Raw genomic sequence first — 15,963 nt, 5'->3', positions numbered from 1 at the left:
AATTGAACATTTTTAACTTCTTGATAACTATCATTCCAATTCTTTTCAAATTTGTTATGATCATCAGTGGCACAAGGGAAGGGGGGGGGGGGTATAAATTGTAAATATGAGGACTCCTGCACCCCTGGGGTCTGAGGGGTGGGGTAAAATCTGCCTAAAATTGACCAATTTTCAAAAATCTTCTCTACAACCGCACATGTATAAGAAACACTAAATACATAGTGATGTAGAGCAGGAAGGCTTCTACTAAAATTGTAAATATCATAATCCCCGGAGTAGAGATTCGGACCCCGGGGCGGGGCCAAACTTGGTTCTTAGCATTTATGTGTAAAACATTTAAAAAAAAAAATACAAATATTTATTGACACAAACACAATTACAATAATTGGCAAAGGCCCATTGAACATCATTACATAATGTTTACATAATTTTTATGTAGTCGAAAGTAACTGACTTCTGTATTCAAACAAGAAGATATATATGTTGTTTTATACTCAAAATGAAAACCGGGACTTTTGGTTTCGGCTTTTGGCGGCACTATGTTTACCGCTTGCCCAAACTTCTTACGTTGAGTACAGGGCAATTTGATATCGTGTTTTTTTTAACACGGTGTTCAATCATTATTATACCTTCTAATATCAAAGTTCTACAAAATCAACTTGAGTACAAAATAAGTTATTATTTTAAAAACAGAGAAAATTCGAAATGTAACGGAAGTTAATTCGTCCCAGAATGCACCTTAGCAACAAAACACGCATGCGTTCTGGAATGAATGATGGAATGAACATGAATTTGTAAGGAAAAAAAGATGAGTTCTAAGATTCCAAGAAAGGGTATGGCATATTGTAGAATACACAAAGAATCTAAGTTGAGTTTATTCTTAGTCACGATTTTGTCATTAAATTTTCCAATGTACTTTCAGCTCTCGCGCGTAAAAAACGCTCTAAGGCCAAACAAAAATTCAAGGAGCCAGAGGATCGAAGAAGACAGTGAGTAGATTTCGTTTGATGTCTGAGGTTTTATTTAATTGACAAAGCTTATTGTTGTGTAGTTTAGTTACTGAATCAGAAATAACGAGGACAGAGTAATTTGTGTAGCACTATGTCGTATGACAGCAAAGTAGTCGCAGTAACTGCTTGTATGAATCATCAACATTGATTAATTTCGGTTGAGTTTATTATGCAGTTTAGCTCTTTCAGTTTAATATTGAGTAAATGTTGTGTTTGCGAGTTGTTACGCATTGATCTGTTTTACAAGAAAACCACCCCATTATTAATATATATCAATGTAGCTCTTGGACACGTGCAGTCCAAAGCCTGTTGTGTTTCAAGTGACCTAAACTCAAATCAAAGAATTAATTTGTTGAAGAATCGAAGGATACAATCATGAATGAAAGAATGGTTTTCTACATGGTAATAATTTTTTAAGATATAAGTTTGTCAGGACTGTCACTGAAATAACAAATATCATTATCATCATAGACCTGTGTGAGCTAGCTGCAATAATGTAGCCCTATCCAATTTTTTTTTTAATTCTGACGTTTTCGGGATAGGGCTACAATTCCATAGGATCTCCGTAATGGTGCAAAATAATTTTATGAATAACCGATAATAAACTCTGTGTATTACTCCCAAATGTTGTTTACACCAAAAGGAGTCCCAACTTTGTGCTCGGGCATGTCTAATAAAGGTGTTTTTCATTAAATATAATGTACAGCATGCAAAATTCTTCGTCTGCTCCGCCATGCTTGTTATCGCGAGATCTCGTAGGTGGATCTAATGAAAAGCCTAATCATTGACAATCAGCGCGAAAATGTAGTTACTCGAGCCACTTCGACAAAGAAAGGAAAATCATATTGTTGCAGAAAGAATTTACACTCTGCTGTTCGGTTTTAAACTTGATATTAAATTCAAACCTTTTCAATACCGACGAAATAGCTTTCGCCTCCATACTTTTCCATTGATGTAAATACTACCTTATATGGCATATGCAAATGATTTGACAACCGGAAGTTGAAACTTCAGTACATCAAACATGGCGCACAAATATGAATCGAGAAATTGGAATTTATCGAAATTGTTGAAAACGGTAGAACAGAGCCTCACAAATCTAAAGTTGCAGGTTGTAAATTTATATAATGACTAAGAAACATAGAATATCATTTTATTTACGTAAAGAAAGTCAGGAAATGTTTAGAATGAGCGCAAATGTTGCGGGAGTGAATCACTCCCGCATTTGCACCATTACGGAGATCCTAAGGAGTTGTAGCCCTCTCCCTAAAAAAAAAAAAAAAAAAAAAAAAAAAAAAAAAAATCAGAGAGGGCTACATTATTGCAGCTATGTGTGAGCAAATTTGTAATTTTTTGGGGGGTTAAAATCCCCCACTTACAAAAAATACAATGAACAATCTGATTTATTCTCAATTCCATGGCAATACAGAGGGGGAAATCCTTCTATATGTTTTTATTATTTAAAGTTAAACTGTGTAATTTATAGGTTAGGTTGTAGTTATGAAAAGAATACTCAGTCTTATCAGTGAAATTAGTAAGAGAGGTAGTTTGTAAATTAGAATTTCCAGATGAGTGCCAATTCCATTTAGGCATGCATTGGTTAAGCCAACAAAATGTACAAAGTGCCCTATCAAACAATGCAACTTGAGTGACCATGAATAGATGAATGACACATTGAAGGGAAATAAATTTTACTTCTCACCACTTAAATCCACAGATATAAGGGACTTCAGGGTTAAAAGTAGATTTTGGGACATGGTTACCAAATGGCAAAATAATAATAATAAATAAAATTTATATATAGCGCCTTATATAAAACAAATTACCCAAAGGCACTTTACAAGAGTAGAGATGAGGAATGCAACAATAAAATACAATTAAATGACAGTATGACGTAAAATCTTACATCTGTAAAATTACCAAAACAGTCTTCAGGAAAACTCAGTGGTCCGAAGACCGAGGCCAGTGAATTTTAGGGTCGGGTCAGTGAAATTAAAAAATCAGGAAGTCCAATAGGCTTGTAGACTTTTTGTAAGTCACATTGAATATAAGGTTGGATTTAGATATTCTAAACGTCTTATTTACTTAAATTACCATCAAAATAAAAATGAATCAATAAATAGCGCATAAAGTGTTTTGACATCGTTTTAAAGTAAAGAACGATAACTATGTCTATACTTGTAATTGTCAAGATAACTTGTACGTTGATCACGTGAATATTCAATGAACAACTTATTGAAACAACAAAAATGGCCGCGTTCTGTATCGCACTGCACACCGGTAACTGCTGCTTTATTGCATTGTCAAATTAAAATGAACTTCGTCAATTGCAGTTATCTCTGATTTTATGCAATTTCTATAGTTTATAGAATTAATCAATCCTTTACATTTGATGTCAGTAGAGAAGGCTACTTCCTGAGGTGCACTTGGGCTGTTTTCATGTTTGTGAAAAATACGTGAATTTGTTGTTTGCGGGTGAAGAAAGAGAGAAAATACCATGTACGGTGTTGTTTTTCTGGTATCAGCAGAAAGGATGCCTTAGGGTGGATATGAATATGAGTAATAAGCATAGTTTCAGTAAATTAATTGTACAGTTTTACAATGCATACCATAATGTATGTGATAAACATGTTGTAAAATAAAAAATTTGGGGGGCCAGTAAATTTCACTGTGGGCCAGTAAATTCAGACAGTTCACTGGTCCGACTGGCCAGCAAGTTTTAAATGTTTTCGTGAAGACTGCCAAAATAAAACATTATTAAAATCGATAGCTAAAGGTTTTTTGTTTTTGTTTGTTTGTAGAGCACTATGAAAAGTCTCTAAAAAGTGCACTATGAAAAGTCTCTAAAAAGTACTCTAAAATGTTAAAGGACTGTACGCTAAAAATACAAAGATCAAACAATAAACACACTTAAAATACTTAGGTTTAACTGACCATTTTCCCACATTAGGTTGCGAAGAGCTTTATGTTGGTCTTAGATATCTGCAGATTTTGTTGATAGAAAAATGTTGTTGAATATTACAGTAAATTACAGAATGAAAGAAGATGGAGATTCTGGTAATCTCTTATTTGATACCAAATACTATATCTATGGTTCCCCTTCATAAACATAATCGTACAACCATTGCTTCATTTTCTTTCACAGAAATATATCCTTTCCTGTATTGGTCATAATACCGTTACGGTAATACATATTATCAGACATTTCATATTCTATGTCTGTTGTACAGAGTCATTTATTCAAGAAATTGTTTCTGCACATTTCACATCATTCAAATGATAATCTTAAATGTCAACACCATTATAATGTCTTCAACTAATGGCATTAATTTGTGAAAGGTAGTGCTTCTTTTGCAGCCATATACGCTGTTACGTAGTCATTTAATGCACATCATCACAGTGCTTCCCAAGGTCTTCTGGTACTTACTGGACATTTGATCCAGTAATGATCGAGTTATTACTGGACCAAGTCACATTTTACCAGACCAAAATTTTATCTGCGAATTAATCCCCTATTGTGGTCCCACCTTACCCTTGGGGGCCATGGTTTTGACAAATTTGAATTTACACTATATCAGGAAGCTTTAAAATATTTCATGTAAATTTGAACTTTCTGGCCCAGTGGTTCTTCAGAAGATTTTTAAAGATGTCCCCTATATATTCCCATGTTAACCTTTGATCCCCTATTGTCACCCTACCCTACCCCTGGGGGCCATGATTTTAACAAAATGTCAGGAAGCTTTCATGTAAATTTGAATTTCTGTCCCAGAATGACATCAGCGACGTACTTTATTAGCCCAAGCATTTCACTTCAGATTCGTCAGTGGAGTAAACTTTTCCAACCCGTGTTGAACACCAGTGTTATGAAATATACGTTTTTTAAAACTCGAGCAATTCGCGTAACTCAAATCAAACGTGTCCATGTTGTTAAGTACTTCTTGATCAGTTTAAACGCTTTATTTCCTTGTTATTTATTACCTAATTCAAACGCTTCAAAGACGTCAGTAATTTCACGGGATATTGCTCAGTTTTATTATCACCCTCTCGGGGGGAATTGAAGATGATTACAAGTTTGATAAATATTTGAGTTAAACGTAAACAGGTTTTCTGTTTGCATTGACTAAAAAACAGAGTAAATTTGGGACATGCTGCTAAAAATTGAAAATTTATCGGATCATGTATTTCATTTGGGGAAAAAATCATCGGACACTTGGTCCGGCCAACAACTGATATTGATCGGTCCAAAACAAAAATTACGTACCTTCGGAATCACTGTCATCATTTTTCTCTCCTGACAATGGAAGTTTTTCGACACAGTTTTGGCAGACTCTAACTGAATCTGGTATTGTTATGCTTCAAACTGTTAAACAGTAGATGTCTCAGTGTCAGTTTTTGAGCTTTATTATTTTGACGTGGAGTCATTTAAATGTTTGTTATAAGTAAAAAATAATCACACAAATCCTAATACGTAAATGAATGTGATTAAACCGCATGGACCGTCTAAAGTATTATGCGGGAGGGATCCCTGGTATAGTATTACTAGTATAATAAATAAGATTTCCTTGCATGGTTTTACATTTTCACATGTTTCACTTTTTAGCTCACCTGAGCTGAAAGCTCAAGTGAGCTTTTCTGATCACCCGTATTACGGCGTCCGTCCGTCCGTCTGTCCGTCTGTAAACTTTTCACATTTTCAACTTCTTCTCAACAACCACTGGGCCAATTTCAACCAAAGTTGGCACAAAACATCCTTAGGTAAAGGGAATTCTAAATTGTTAAAATAAAGGGCCAGGCCACCATCCAAGGGGAGATAATCAAGAAAAGGTAAAAATAGGGTAGGGTCATTAAAAAATCTTCTTCTCAAGAACCACTGAGCCAGAAAAGATGAAATTTATAGATAAGCTTTATTAGGTAGTGCAGATTCTAAATTGTTAAAATCATGGCCCCCGGGGGTCGGATGGGGCCACAATAGGGGGTCAAAGTTTTACATACAAATATATAGGAAAAATCTTTAAAAATCTTCTTCTCAAGAACCACTGAGCCAGAAAAGCTGAGATTTATATGAAAGCTTCCTTATATAATGCAGATTCTAAATTGTTAAAATCATGGCCCCCGGGGGTCGGATGGGGCCACAATAGGGGGTCAAAGTTTTACATACAAATATATAGGGAAAATCTTTAAAAATCTTCTTCTCAAGAACCACTGAGCCAGAAAAGCTGAGATTTATATGAAAGCTTCCTTATATAATGCAGATTCTAAATTGTTAAAATCATGGCCCCCGGGGGTCGGATGGGGCCACAATAGGGGGTCAAAGTTGGGTGGGGTTTTTTTTTGGTTTTTTTTGGATATAGTGCAGATTCAAGTTCGTTAAAATCATGGACCCCGGGGATTGAATGGGGCCTCAAGGGGGGCCTCAAAGTTTTACATACAAATTTATAGGAAAAATCTTTTAAAATCTTCTCAAGAACCACTGAGCCAGAAAAGCTGAGATTTACATGAAAGCTTCCTGATATAGTGCAGATTATAAATTGCTAAGATCATGGCCCCCGGGGGTCGGATGGGGCCACAATAGGGGATCAAAGTTTTACATACAAATATATAGGAAAAATCTTTAAAAATCTTCTTCCCAGAACCACTAAGCCAGAAAAGCTGAGATTTATATGAAAGCTTTCTGATATAGTTCAGATTCAGGTTTGTTGAAATCATGCCCCCCTGGAGTAGGATGGGGCCACAATAGGGGATCAAAGTTTTACATACAAATATATAGGGAAAATCTTTAAAAATCTTTTTCTCAAGAACCATTGGGCCACAGAAGTTCATATTTACATGAAAGCTTTCTGACATAGTGTAGATTCAAGTTTGCAAAAACCATGGCCGCCAGGGGTAGGTTTGGGGTCATAATAGGGACTACGGTTTTACATGCAAATAGATATGGAAAATCTTCTGATATGGACCAAGGTGACTCAGGTGAGCGATGTGGCCCATGGGCCTCTTGTTTACATTAGGTTTTTCGGTCTGACAAAATTTGGTTCGGTCCGGTGTGTTCATTGATTACACAGGACCGAATGTCCTGTGTAGTCCAAAAAACTTTCGCATAGACTGGTTAAATATAAAACAAGGGACTTGTGTTTAAAATGACACACATCCACAACTAACAAAATCAGTCTCACAAACTATGTAGAATGTTTTCTGGAATTTCCCTCCATGCACTGCAAGTCAAGAAAACTCCTTCAACCTTTCCTGCTAATTGTCTAGGAGATTTTGGAGTAAAATTTGGTGACCTATCTGGTTCACTATTCTTTCATCTATTCCTCAGTTTTGGTGAGTAGAACTGAAAAGCCAAATGCAGTAAGGCCATTTTGACTATTTTGGCTGAAGTTTGAATCTAATTTAATGTAAAAGTGAATAAATTTGCTGGGGAGAATGTAGTTAGTCGTGGACAGCTATTAATTCAACTTGCAGAATCGTAATGTAAATTGTAAAACTTCATAACTTGCAATGTAAGAACCAGATTAATCACCATATAAGTAACTTCACAAAATTAATGATGTATGAACCAGATTAAGCATATCACTTGACACAACAGAAATATAGGAACCAGACAAATATCCCATGAAGGTCGTGAGAGATTTTGAAAACTATTTGTCTGGTCCACAATAACAGTCTTAGATAGACAATATTGGCAGATCATATTTGATGGTTATCACTCTATTCAGTCTGAAAATTTAACTTTTTAATTGGCATAGACAATAGGTCTATGTCTTTTTGATGCGGCATAGACCTATGGCATTTGGCATAGACCTGACCAAAACTCCTTGCCAGGGAATGAAATTAACTTTTTTCACTACTAGCAAATTTTAGCTAGTGGATTATTTACCAACTAGCAAAATTGAGCTTTTACTAGCATTTTTCAATCGATTGCTGTTTTACATGAATTTAAGAAAACAAGCATGTCTTTTGATCAAAATATAGGGAAAATCTTTTAAAAAGTGCAATAATGAAAATAAGATTGCGAATTCTTTCATTTAAAATTTAATGAATTGTCAGACAACATACATGGTGCATTGTGAGGGTCATAGGGTACACTTGTGCAGTGTACTCGCTGTCCAGATATCTACCACCTATTCACAACATCGTTTGGATTGAAATCTTGAAGACTGTTTGCGCCAATTCAAACTATATGTTCAAAACTTTTGGAAATTCCATCTCAAAAATTCTAGTTGTAAAGAAAACCCTGCGAACTCGAAATGTTTGACTACAGAGTACAGAAGGACAACGCGTAAAACTAACACTGTCATGTGTTGTTTCATGTAGACACGGTGGCCGAGAGGTTAGAGTGTTCGCCCCGTATGCGGAAGGCCGGGGTTCAAATCCTGGCCGCTACAGACCTAAGTCGTTAAAACAGGTGACCGTTCCATCGCCAAACACTCGGCACCATGTGTGAATGTCACGGGTCCTCGGAGATGACCTTCAAAACAGATGTCCCGTGTCACAGTAGGTGTGGCACGCTAAAGAACCCTCACTGCTCAATGGCCCTAAGCGCCGAGCATAGGGCCTTCACCAGTCTTGGTGACGTCTTCATATGAGTGAAAAATTCTCGAGCGAGACGTTAAGCAAGATACAATCAATCAATGGACGAGATCAGCATGCTTGCTATTTAAACCTGACGTTACTGAGACGCCCGAAGTGTGCTTGAAGGGTAGACCATCTTCGACATCACTGACTGAGATGACCTTGGCCTTAGTTATATTTATTCGATCCATGTTTACTTTTTCAATACTTGTATATTCATTCTGTAAAGTGTTTCTATGCACAAGACAAAATTATTGTAAACTTCAAAGTACAGCCAATAAACCGAGGAAATCCGGGAAAAGATCGTTTTTTTTTCACTCGCAAAAAGTTGCGATCACTTGTGATTTTTTACTCGCAATTTCAATTTTTAACTCGCATTTAGCGAGTGTTTCCCCTTAATTTCGTTGCCTGCTTGCAGGGAACGCACCACATTTCTCTCCCCTCAAATTTCAACCATACTCATCCGTTCTGCCAGTGTGGCTTGAATTTGCGTTTTTCTTCTTTTTCATATAGCTTGCATTTTTCTTGTTCTGATTCTTTTGTTTGTTTGACACATTTTGGTTTAATGCCAGGCTTTGCGCCTTGAAAATACTTTAACTGCGGAATCATTTACACTTCGTTTGTTGACCTTCACCTCAAAATTATTCTTGCGAAGTGGGATGTATATCATTTTGTTTTGACATTCTTGCAATATTTGAGTATTTGGGAAATAAAGAAAAAAAAGGACAACGTTGAGGTAATTTTTAATTTAAAAATCGATCCTAATAAAATTCACCAACGCAGATTTTTAAAAAAAAAAGCATTGACATTTTAAAGACATAGGAATCATACACTGAACAATTTGTATAGAACACTTGTCATAATCTTCAAACTGCTTAGTTGCATACTTAACGGAAGGAAAATCCAGGTCACAAAAATAGATTTTGACGATTGTTAGGGAAAATATTTATTTTAAGCGCATCATCTCACACACGCGTATCATAATTATTCCTTTGTTTCTTAGAATCTGGCTTAGACAATTTGGGATATCTTATTTGTACATGGCATGGCCCGACATCATTTGGCATAGCCGCGGCCTACCGTTAAATTCTCAGACTGTCTATTCCAAAATATTTTGACGGCTTAGACTGGCAGTGCAAATACAGCATATGATATTGTTGAATTCGTTAAATTTCAATGTTTATGACATCTGACTTTAGTCTTGTTTAAGATGTACGCCAGGTTGTTTGAGATGTACGCCATGTTTTAAACCTTCTTGATATCACTATATAAATGAATAGAAAAATTAATGAAGTATGATATATTATATTATACTTCGATGAAAAATCCAAGGTAGAAACTTGTCCTCTCCAGTAAAATTTCATAATTTGATTACTGCATTCTTTATGTTTTGTGGGAATTATTTTACCTTTCAATGGGACCTTTTGTTAGTCTCTCCAACTCCAAAATGTTTTGCATATATATAACTGTGCCTGAATTTTATATAATTATATACCCAGTATATGATGGTAATTCTCTGGCCCACTTAATTTTTTTTACCATTAGCCAGCGTTACCATCCAAGTATTTTCTTTGGTCAATATGGTCCATTTAGCTGAATGCATTTTGTTTTATTTTGGGATGCTAAACAGTTTGAACAGCATTCACTTAGATGGAGATAAGTAAATTAGTAATTAGGTCGTGATGAGGGCTTAAACGATTCAGGGGTAAGCTTGATTTGGATTGTTTTTAATTCAGAACAGCAAGATTCTATTCTATCTAGATCATCATTTGTATACATCATATCTATTTACAACTGCATATATATTTAGTGTTAAATCTAGGATCTAGAGAGGGCACACATGGTGAAAAGGGCACTTTTCGTCGAGGCAAGACAATTTCGGGGCACTTTCATTGTATCATACTATGATAGTAATAGAATAATCATTTAGCCTCTTTAAAAGTTAGTACCTGCTGCCTTGATTTTAAACTTTTCAATCAACCTTGTGAAATAAGGAACAATTGTTTATATTAGCAAATATTTTTTAAAAAATTATAGAGAAAAATGGGCATAGTGAAATTAAAAAGGGCATGGCCTGGCGCCATGCTAGTTTGCTTTAGATTTAACACTATATATTAGAACTTTCAATTCATTGATAGAATTAAGAAAACATTGACTGTGTCAGGCTATTAGAATTTGTTCTATTAATGTGCAACATAATTTTTTAGTTATTAAAGCAAATCTATGATCGGTCTAAAATGTATGATATTGTTTTCATTGAAGTGGTCAATCTTTTTGTGGATCATTGTTTCAGCGTGCGAAACGAACTTTTCAATACTGTAGACATTTGGTCCACAATCATTTATTTCCTATAGACCACACCAAATTCCTTTAGACCAAAATAAAAACTAATATTAGCATTAATTGCTGAAAATGCAAGATATCTCATGGAAAACCTTGCAAATATTAAGAACATTGATTCGTCAGCTGTTTTTAACATTGTTAAAGAACAGTTAAGCTTCCCAAAGTTTGCACTTGATGCCCCCCCCCCCCCCCCCCCCCATCTCCTCACAGAAGAGGTCCCATGGGGATCTGGTCCTCAGCACCCCTTGCTTGTCGTAAGAGGCAACTAAATTGGATGGGACTGAAAAAATTGAGGCCCTGTGTCGCAGCAGGTGTGGCACGATAACGATCCCTCCCTGCTCAATGAACATAAGCGCTGAGCATAGGCCTAAATTTTGCAGCCCTTCACCGGCAGTGGTGACGTCTCCATATGAATGAAAGATTCTTGAGCGGAATGTTATTAACAATCTACAACCAACCAACCTTACAGAGAGCAAAAATGTGTCTATATAGAAATGGCCATCCAGTTCCTTAGCTATTACGAAGGCTATGATTAGCGGCGATTAAATGAGATCACCACTGGTAATGAAACTCAGATTTTTTTTAACTCGATACTAAACACACCAAGGTTTTGATCAGCGAAACTGAAAATCGAATTAATATTCATGTTTGTTTCATTTGCATAAATCAATTAAGCTTCTTCATTGCAAATTGCCTGATAAACATAGGCAGATTAAGGATTTTAATTTTAAGGGGAAGGGGGTGGAAAAAAATCTGAGAGACAATCTCAGACAAAGTGTTTGTTGGTCGCTTTTAGGTCCCCATTAAGTTTGCTCCGAAATGTTCTGTGTTTAATTGCATAATGAAATCTGGGGTAAAAATTAAATAATTTTTAGGTACTGTACATCATCATGCTTCTATCTAATTTGGGGATAAATTATGTGTCAGTTTTTAAATTTCATCCAATCATGTTTGATAACACTATTAGCTCCCTGTGTGTGGCATCTATTTCAGACTAGGGTTATGTCTGCAATTTTTTTGTTTTCTCTTAACTTTTTAGATACACGTGTTGTCACACTTAATGTAAGGTTAAGATCTTTTTGAAATGATTTATTTGTAGTTCTGGAATTTTAACTGGACTTAAACTTTGCAGTTAAATAAATGATGGTTGATATATTAATGAGTTTTTTAAAGTTAGTATTCAAATTAAATTGTTTCTTAATTTTGTTTCCATTTTTAATAAGATATATTTCATGTAACAATTTCTATGTGTGTCTTTGGAACTACTTTATTTAAAATTCTCATTTTTAGCAGCCGATTTGATACTTTGTATCAAAATTTTTGTGTTGTGTTGTATGGTAAATAAAATTGGATTACCTCCCTTAATGTATTCAATAGGAATAATGTTATGGAATGTTTAGTGCTGGTTCAGTAATGTACAAAATACTGGTATTTTACTTAAAGGGACATGAACATGATTTGAGCTGAAAATTTTAAAATTTTATTTTCCCATTTTTAATGTTTATAGAATGCTTAACTAGTATATTTCTAATGGTCAGAAAAAATTTGAATTGTCATTTGTCGAGATACATGGGAGAGATAGAGCTCACAATTCTTTGTTATGTAAAAAGACTCGTGCCATGTTCTTGTTTACATAGGTTAAATATACGATTAAAAGTATCGTTTAAAGCAGATTTTCAATTTACAAATTAATTCTGAACACAATTAAACAGTTTTTAGTGTTTGGCACATCTCATTTTGTTTTAAACATGCTATTTTCTATTTGTAATCAAAAACATTACACAAGCCTTGTTTACATAACAAATTTTAAGAACTATGAGAGCTGTATCTCACTTGTAACTCAACAGCTGATATTCAAATTTTGGTTGACTATTAGAAATACTTTAGTTAAACAATTGTCAACAATAAAAATTGAAAAATAAAATTTGAAAACTTTCATCTCAAATCGTGTCCATGCCCCTTTAATACCACTATCTGATTTAGATGATCATTATATAGCAATATATGTTCAATGCAGCAGAGGAAGTAGAGAAGGAAGCTCTTCACAGTTTTTGAAATGCTGAAATTTTATTCCGATTTTCCTGTATAATGCTGAGGTCATTGTAAACTCTTTATTGTGTTGTCAGTATCTGTAAATCTGTGACAGGAAGCAGGATTTATTTTACTCTTCAAGCATCTCTTGTCCATGTGCATGCACTTCGGAAATATGTCAATTCAGTATAGGATGTTATATGTCATGACTTTCCTGATTATTTGTAGATAATATTTATGTGCTAAATTTCCTAACTGGATGTCAGAATGATGAAACTGAAGCAGAAATTTAAAAAGTTTTCACTGTTTTCAAAACACAGGTACACAGTCTATGTGTTTGATCTCCATTCCTTGGCTTTAGAGAATTGCTGTGAACATTTTTCTTTTTGTGGGATTTTTCTGTTTTGTCTGAATGAAGCGTGGGGAATGCTGGTGATTTCTGGTATGTTGCATGAAGATTTGTATTCCTTTGAGGAAAATTATTCATTGAGGACCCATCTTCTCAATCAAATTGAAAGGTTAATTGGTTCATCATGGAAATGATTGCTTAATATTGAAGGCTTAACAAAATCCAATAGAAATTATCTAAAAAGATATACTGAAGAAATGATTAACATTTTCCAAACAAGGGCTCCTGGAGGAGTGGCTGATAGGGCTTGTTTTGATTCATTTGATTGACAAAGACACAGTTCTGTCTGCATTCTAAGATTAACTTAAAAAAACCCATCAAATCATATATAGACAATGTTCTTACTTTTCTCAAATTGATCATTAAAATGTACAATCCATCCTTGCAGGGTAAATTGAATTTAAAGCTGTTCAATATGAAGGTCCCACATCTAATGGAATATGATTTAGAAAGTGTTGAAATAGGTGAGGTGATTAGATATCTTCTCAAGAACCTCTAAATGAAAAAAAAAGACAAATTTTACATGAGTATTTCGTTATGTATATTTTATAATATAAGTGTACAGTAATGTAAATTCAAGTTTAACTTTGTTCAATCTGATGACCCCCCTACCCCACCCCCAGACCACAACTATGAATAAAGATTTAATTATAGTATATTGGAAATCTTTTTAAGAATCGTCTTTTCAAGATCTATATGGATATAACTTATAAATGTCAAATTCATTTTCAGCCATTTTTTGATGCAAAAGAATAAAAATTGTTCAAAGTTCAAAGACCTACAAGACCAGGAATTGAAAATCACAGTAGAGGTTTAAGGATTAACGTAAGAATAAAAAGGAAAATAAAACCGAAATGTTTTTCTATAGGAAAAACAAGAGAACGATTTTTTTCATGTATGAATTGTTACAGTAGATTCAAGCGTGTATAAACAATTACCTCTTGAGACAGGATTGGCAACAGTTTAATTTATTTTAACACACAAATGTGTGGGCACACAGGAATTACAAGAAAAAAATCTTTTAGATTCGTACTATAGATTGATTGATTAATTATTGTTTAACGTCCCTCTCGAGAATATTCCACTCATGGAGACGTCACCACTGCCGGTGAAGGGCTGCAAAATTTAAGCCTATACTCGGCGCTTATGACCATTGAGCAGGGAGGGATCTTTATCGTGCCACACCTGCTGTGACACGGGACCTCTGTTTTTTCGGTCTCATCCGAAGGACCGCCCCATTTAGTCACCTCTTACGACAAGCAAGGGGTATTGCAGAGGACCTATTCTAACCCGGATCCCCACAGAACTACAAGCTTGTATAAAATTAAGAAAGCATCCTCATGCAGTGTAGATTCAGTTGTCTTTTTTGTATGATCCCAGAGGCAGAGCTGTGTGCTTCTGTGAAAATAAGATTTAAAGTTTTAGACTGCAATAAGACATAAAGAGATAATAATTTGAAAAACTTGTATCTGTATGAGAAAAGTTGCTCAGGTATTTATTTTGATCTGATGTTTCCAATACAGTATCGGATTCCATTTGGAGTTGTTTTTGTTTTCCAAGAATCAATTATAAAATCAATTTATAAAATGAATACCAATGTTACTCTAATTTCCAAGTTCAATGTTCTCTGGAGGGTTTTATATTCATAAGCTTCCACTGATTTCTGAAAGGCACACAAATGTATGGAATCAACTGAGACAATAGAGATTGCTGCATAGTGGTTGTTGATTTCTCTCATTGCTCTTCTCCTTTCACGGTCGGAAGTAATTGTTTATTTAGTACCAATCAAGTAATTTGAATACATGTACTTATTTTATTGGCTATGTTCAGTAACAAGTGTTCTCTGTAGTTGCCTATGACAATATTGGAATAAGAGGAGTCTTTGGTGGTAAAGGCATTACTGGAGATAAAAATTGTACAAAAATAGCATGAACAAAGCTGTAAAACATGACAAATTTTGACTGCTTGCTCGATTACAATTTAGATGATCCTCACCCACTGGTTAAATAGATACTAGTAATCCTCTCCCTGGAAACTTTGCATATTAATCCAAACCAAATATAGCAACTATATTTGTGTGTTTGTATTATATGTGCTTTAAGTTATTGTTTTACCAATGATGATCGACTAAAAAAAAATCTTTCAAGCAAGCAGGTCACCATCTGTTCATAGATAGCAGCCTGTGTAGTGTTGATCTCAAGGTCCCATAAGGATGCAGTCAACTGCCTTATAATGAATATAATGTAAATACAATCTATTTTACTGATAAAATTGATAGAGAGGAGTTAGTAAAAATAAAAAAAATAATAAATCTCAATCTTGTACTTAAAGATTGGCTGTGGTAATGTTTGGTTAAAGGAAAGACAACTCCTCTTGGTTTGATCATTTTTATAATGTTAAATGTTTTTTGATTGAATGCTGCTTTAAGTCTCATTCAAACATTTTTCTCTCATGTTATTGTAGATAATTTGAATATTCAGCTTTAAGTGAAGTACGTGCTACAAATATTTACCTAGGCATGATGCTCAGGGCCATAGCGGAGAGGTTCTTTATCATGCAAAATGCAACTCATATTGATTGTATGTTGTTTAACATCCC

General features: G+C 34.7%; 1 protein-coding gene across 4 annotated transcripts in view; it reads left to right on the top strand.

The window, feature by feature from the left end:
• Positions 1–523: 523 nt before the first annotated feature.
• LOC125653239 (SRSF protein kinase 3-like) overlaps positions 524–15,963 on the top strand; it is a 41,942-nt gene continuing 26,502 nt past the window's right edge. For 2 of the 4 annotated variants that reach the window (XM_056144702.1, XM_048882606.2), the window contains exon 1: positions 13,184–13,276. In XM_056144702.1, coding sequence (XP_056000677.1) covers positions 13,224–13,276 — 53 coding nt within the window. In that variant the 5' untranslated portion in view covers positions 13,184–13,223. Of the gene's footprint in view, positions 834–922; positions 990–13,183; positions 13,277–15,963 lie in introns of those variants that run through there. The other 2 variants (XM_048882603.2, XM_048882604.2) reach the window with 2 other exon arrangements.

Source organism: Ostrea edulis, chromosome 7 (assembly GCF_947568905.1).
Source record: "Ostrea edulis chromosome 7, xbOstEdul1.1, whole genome shotgun sequence".
In the NCBI taxonomy this organism is placed as follows: Eukaryota; Metazoa; Mollusca; class Bivalvia; order Ostreida; family Ostreidae; genus Ostrea; species Ostrea edulis.
This window is presented reverse-complemented; position numbering and strand designations above follow the sequence as displayed.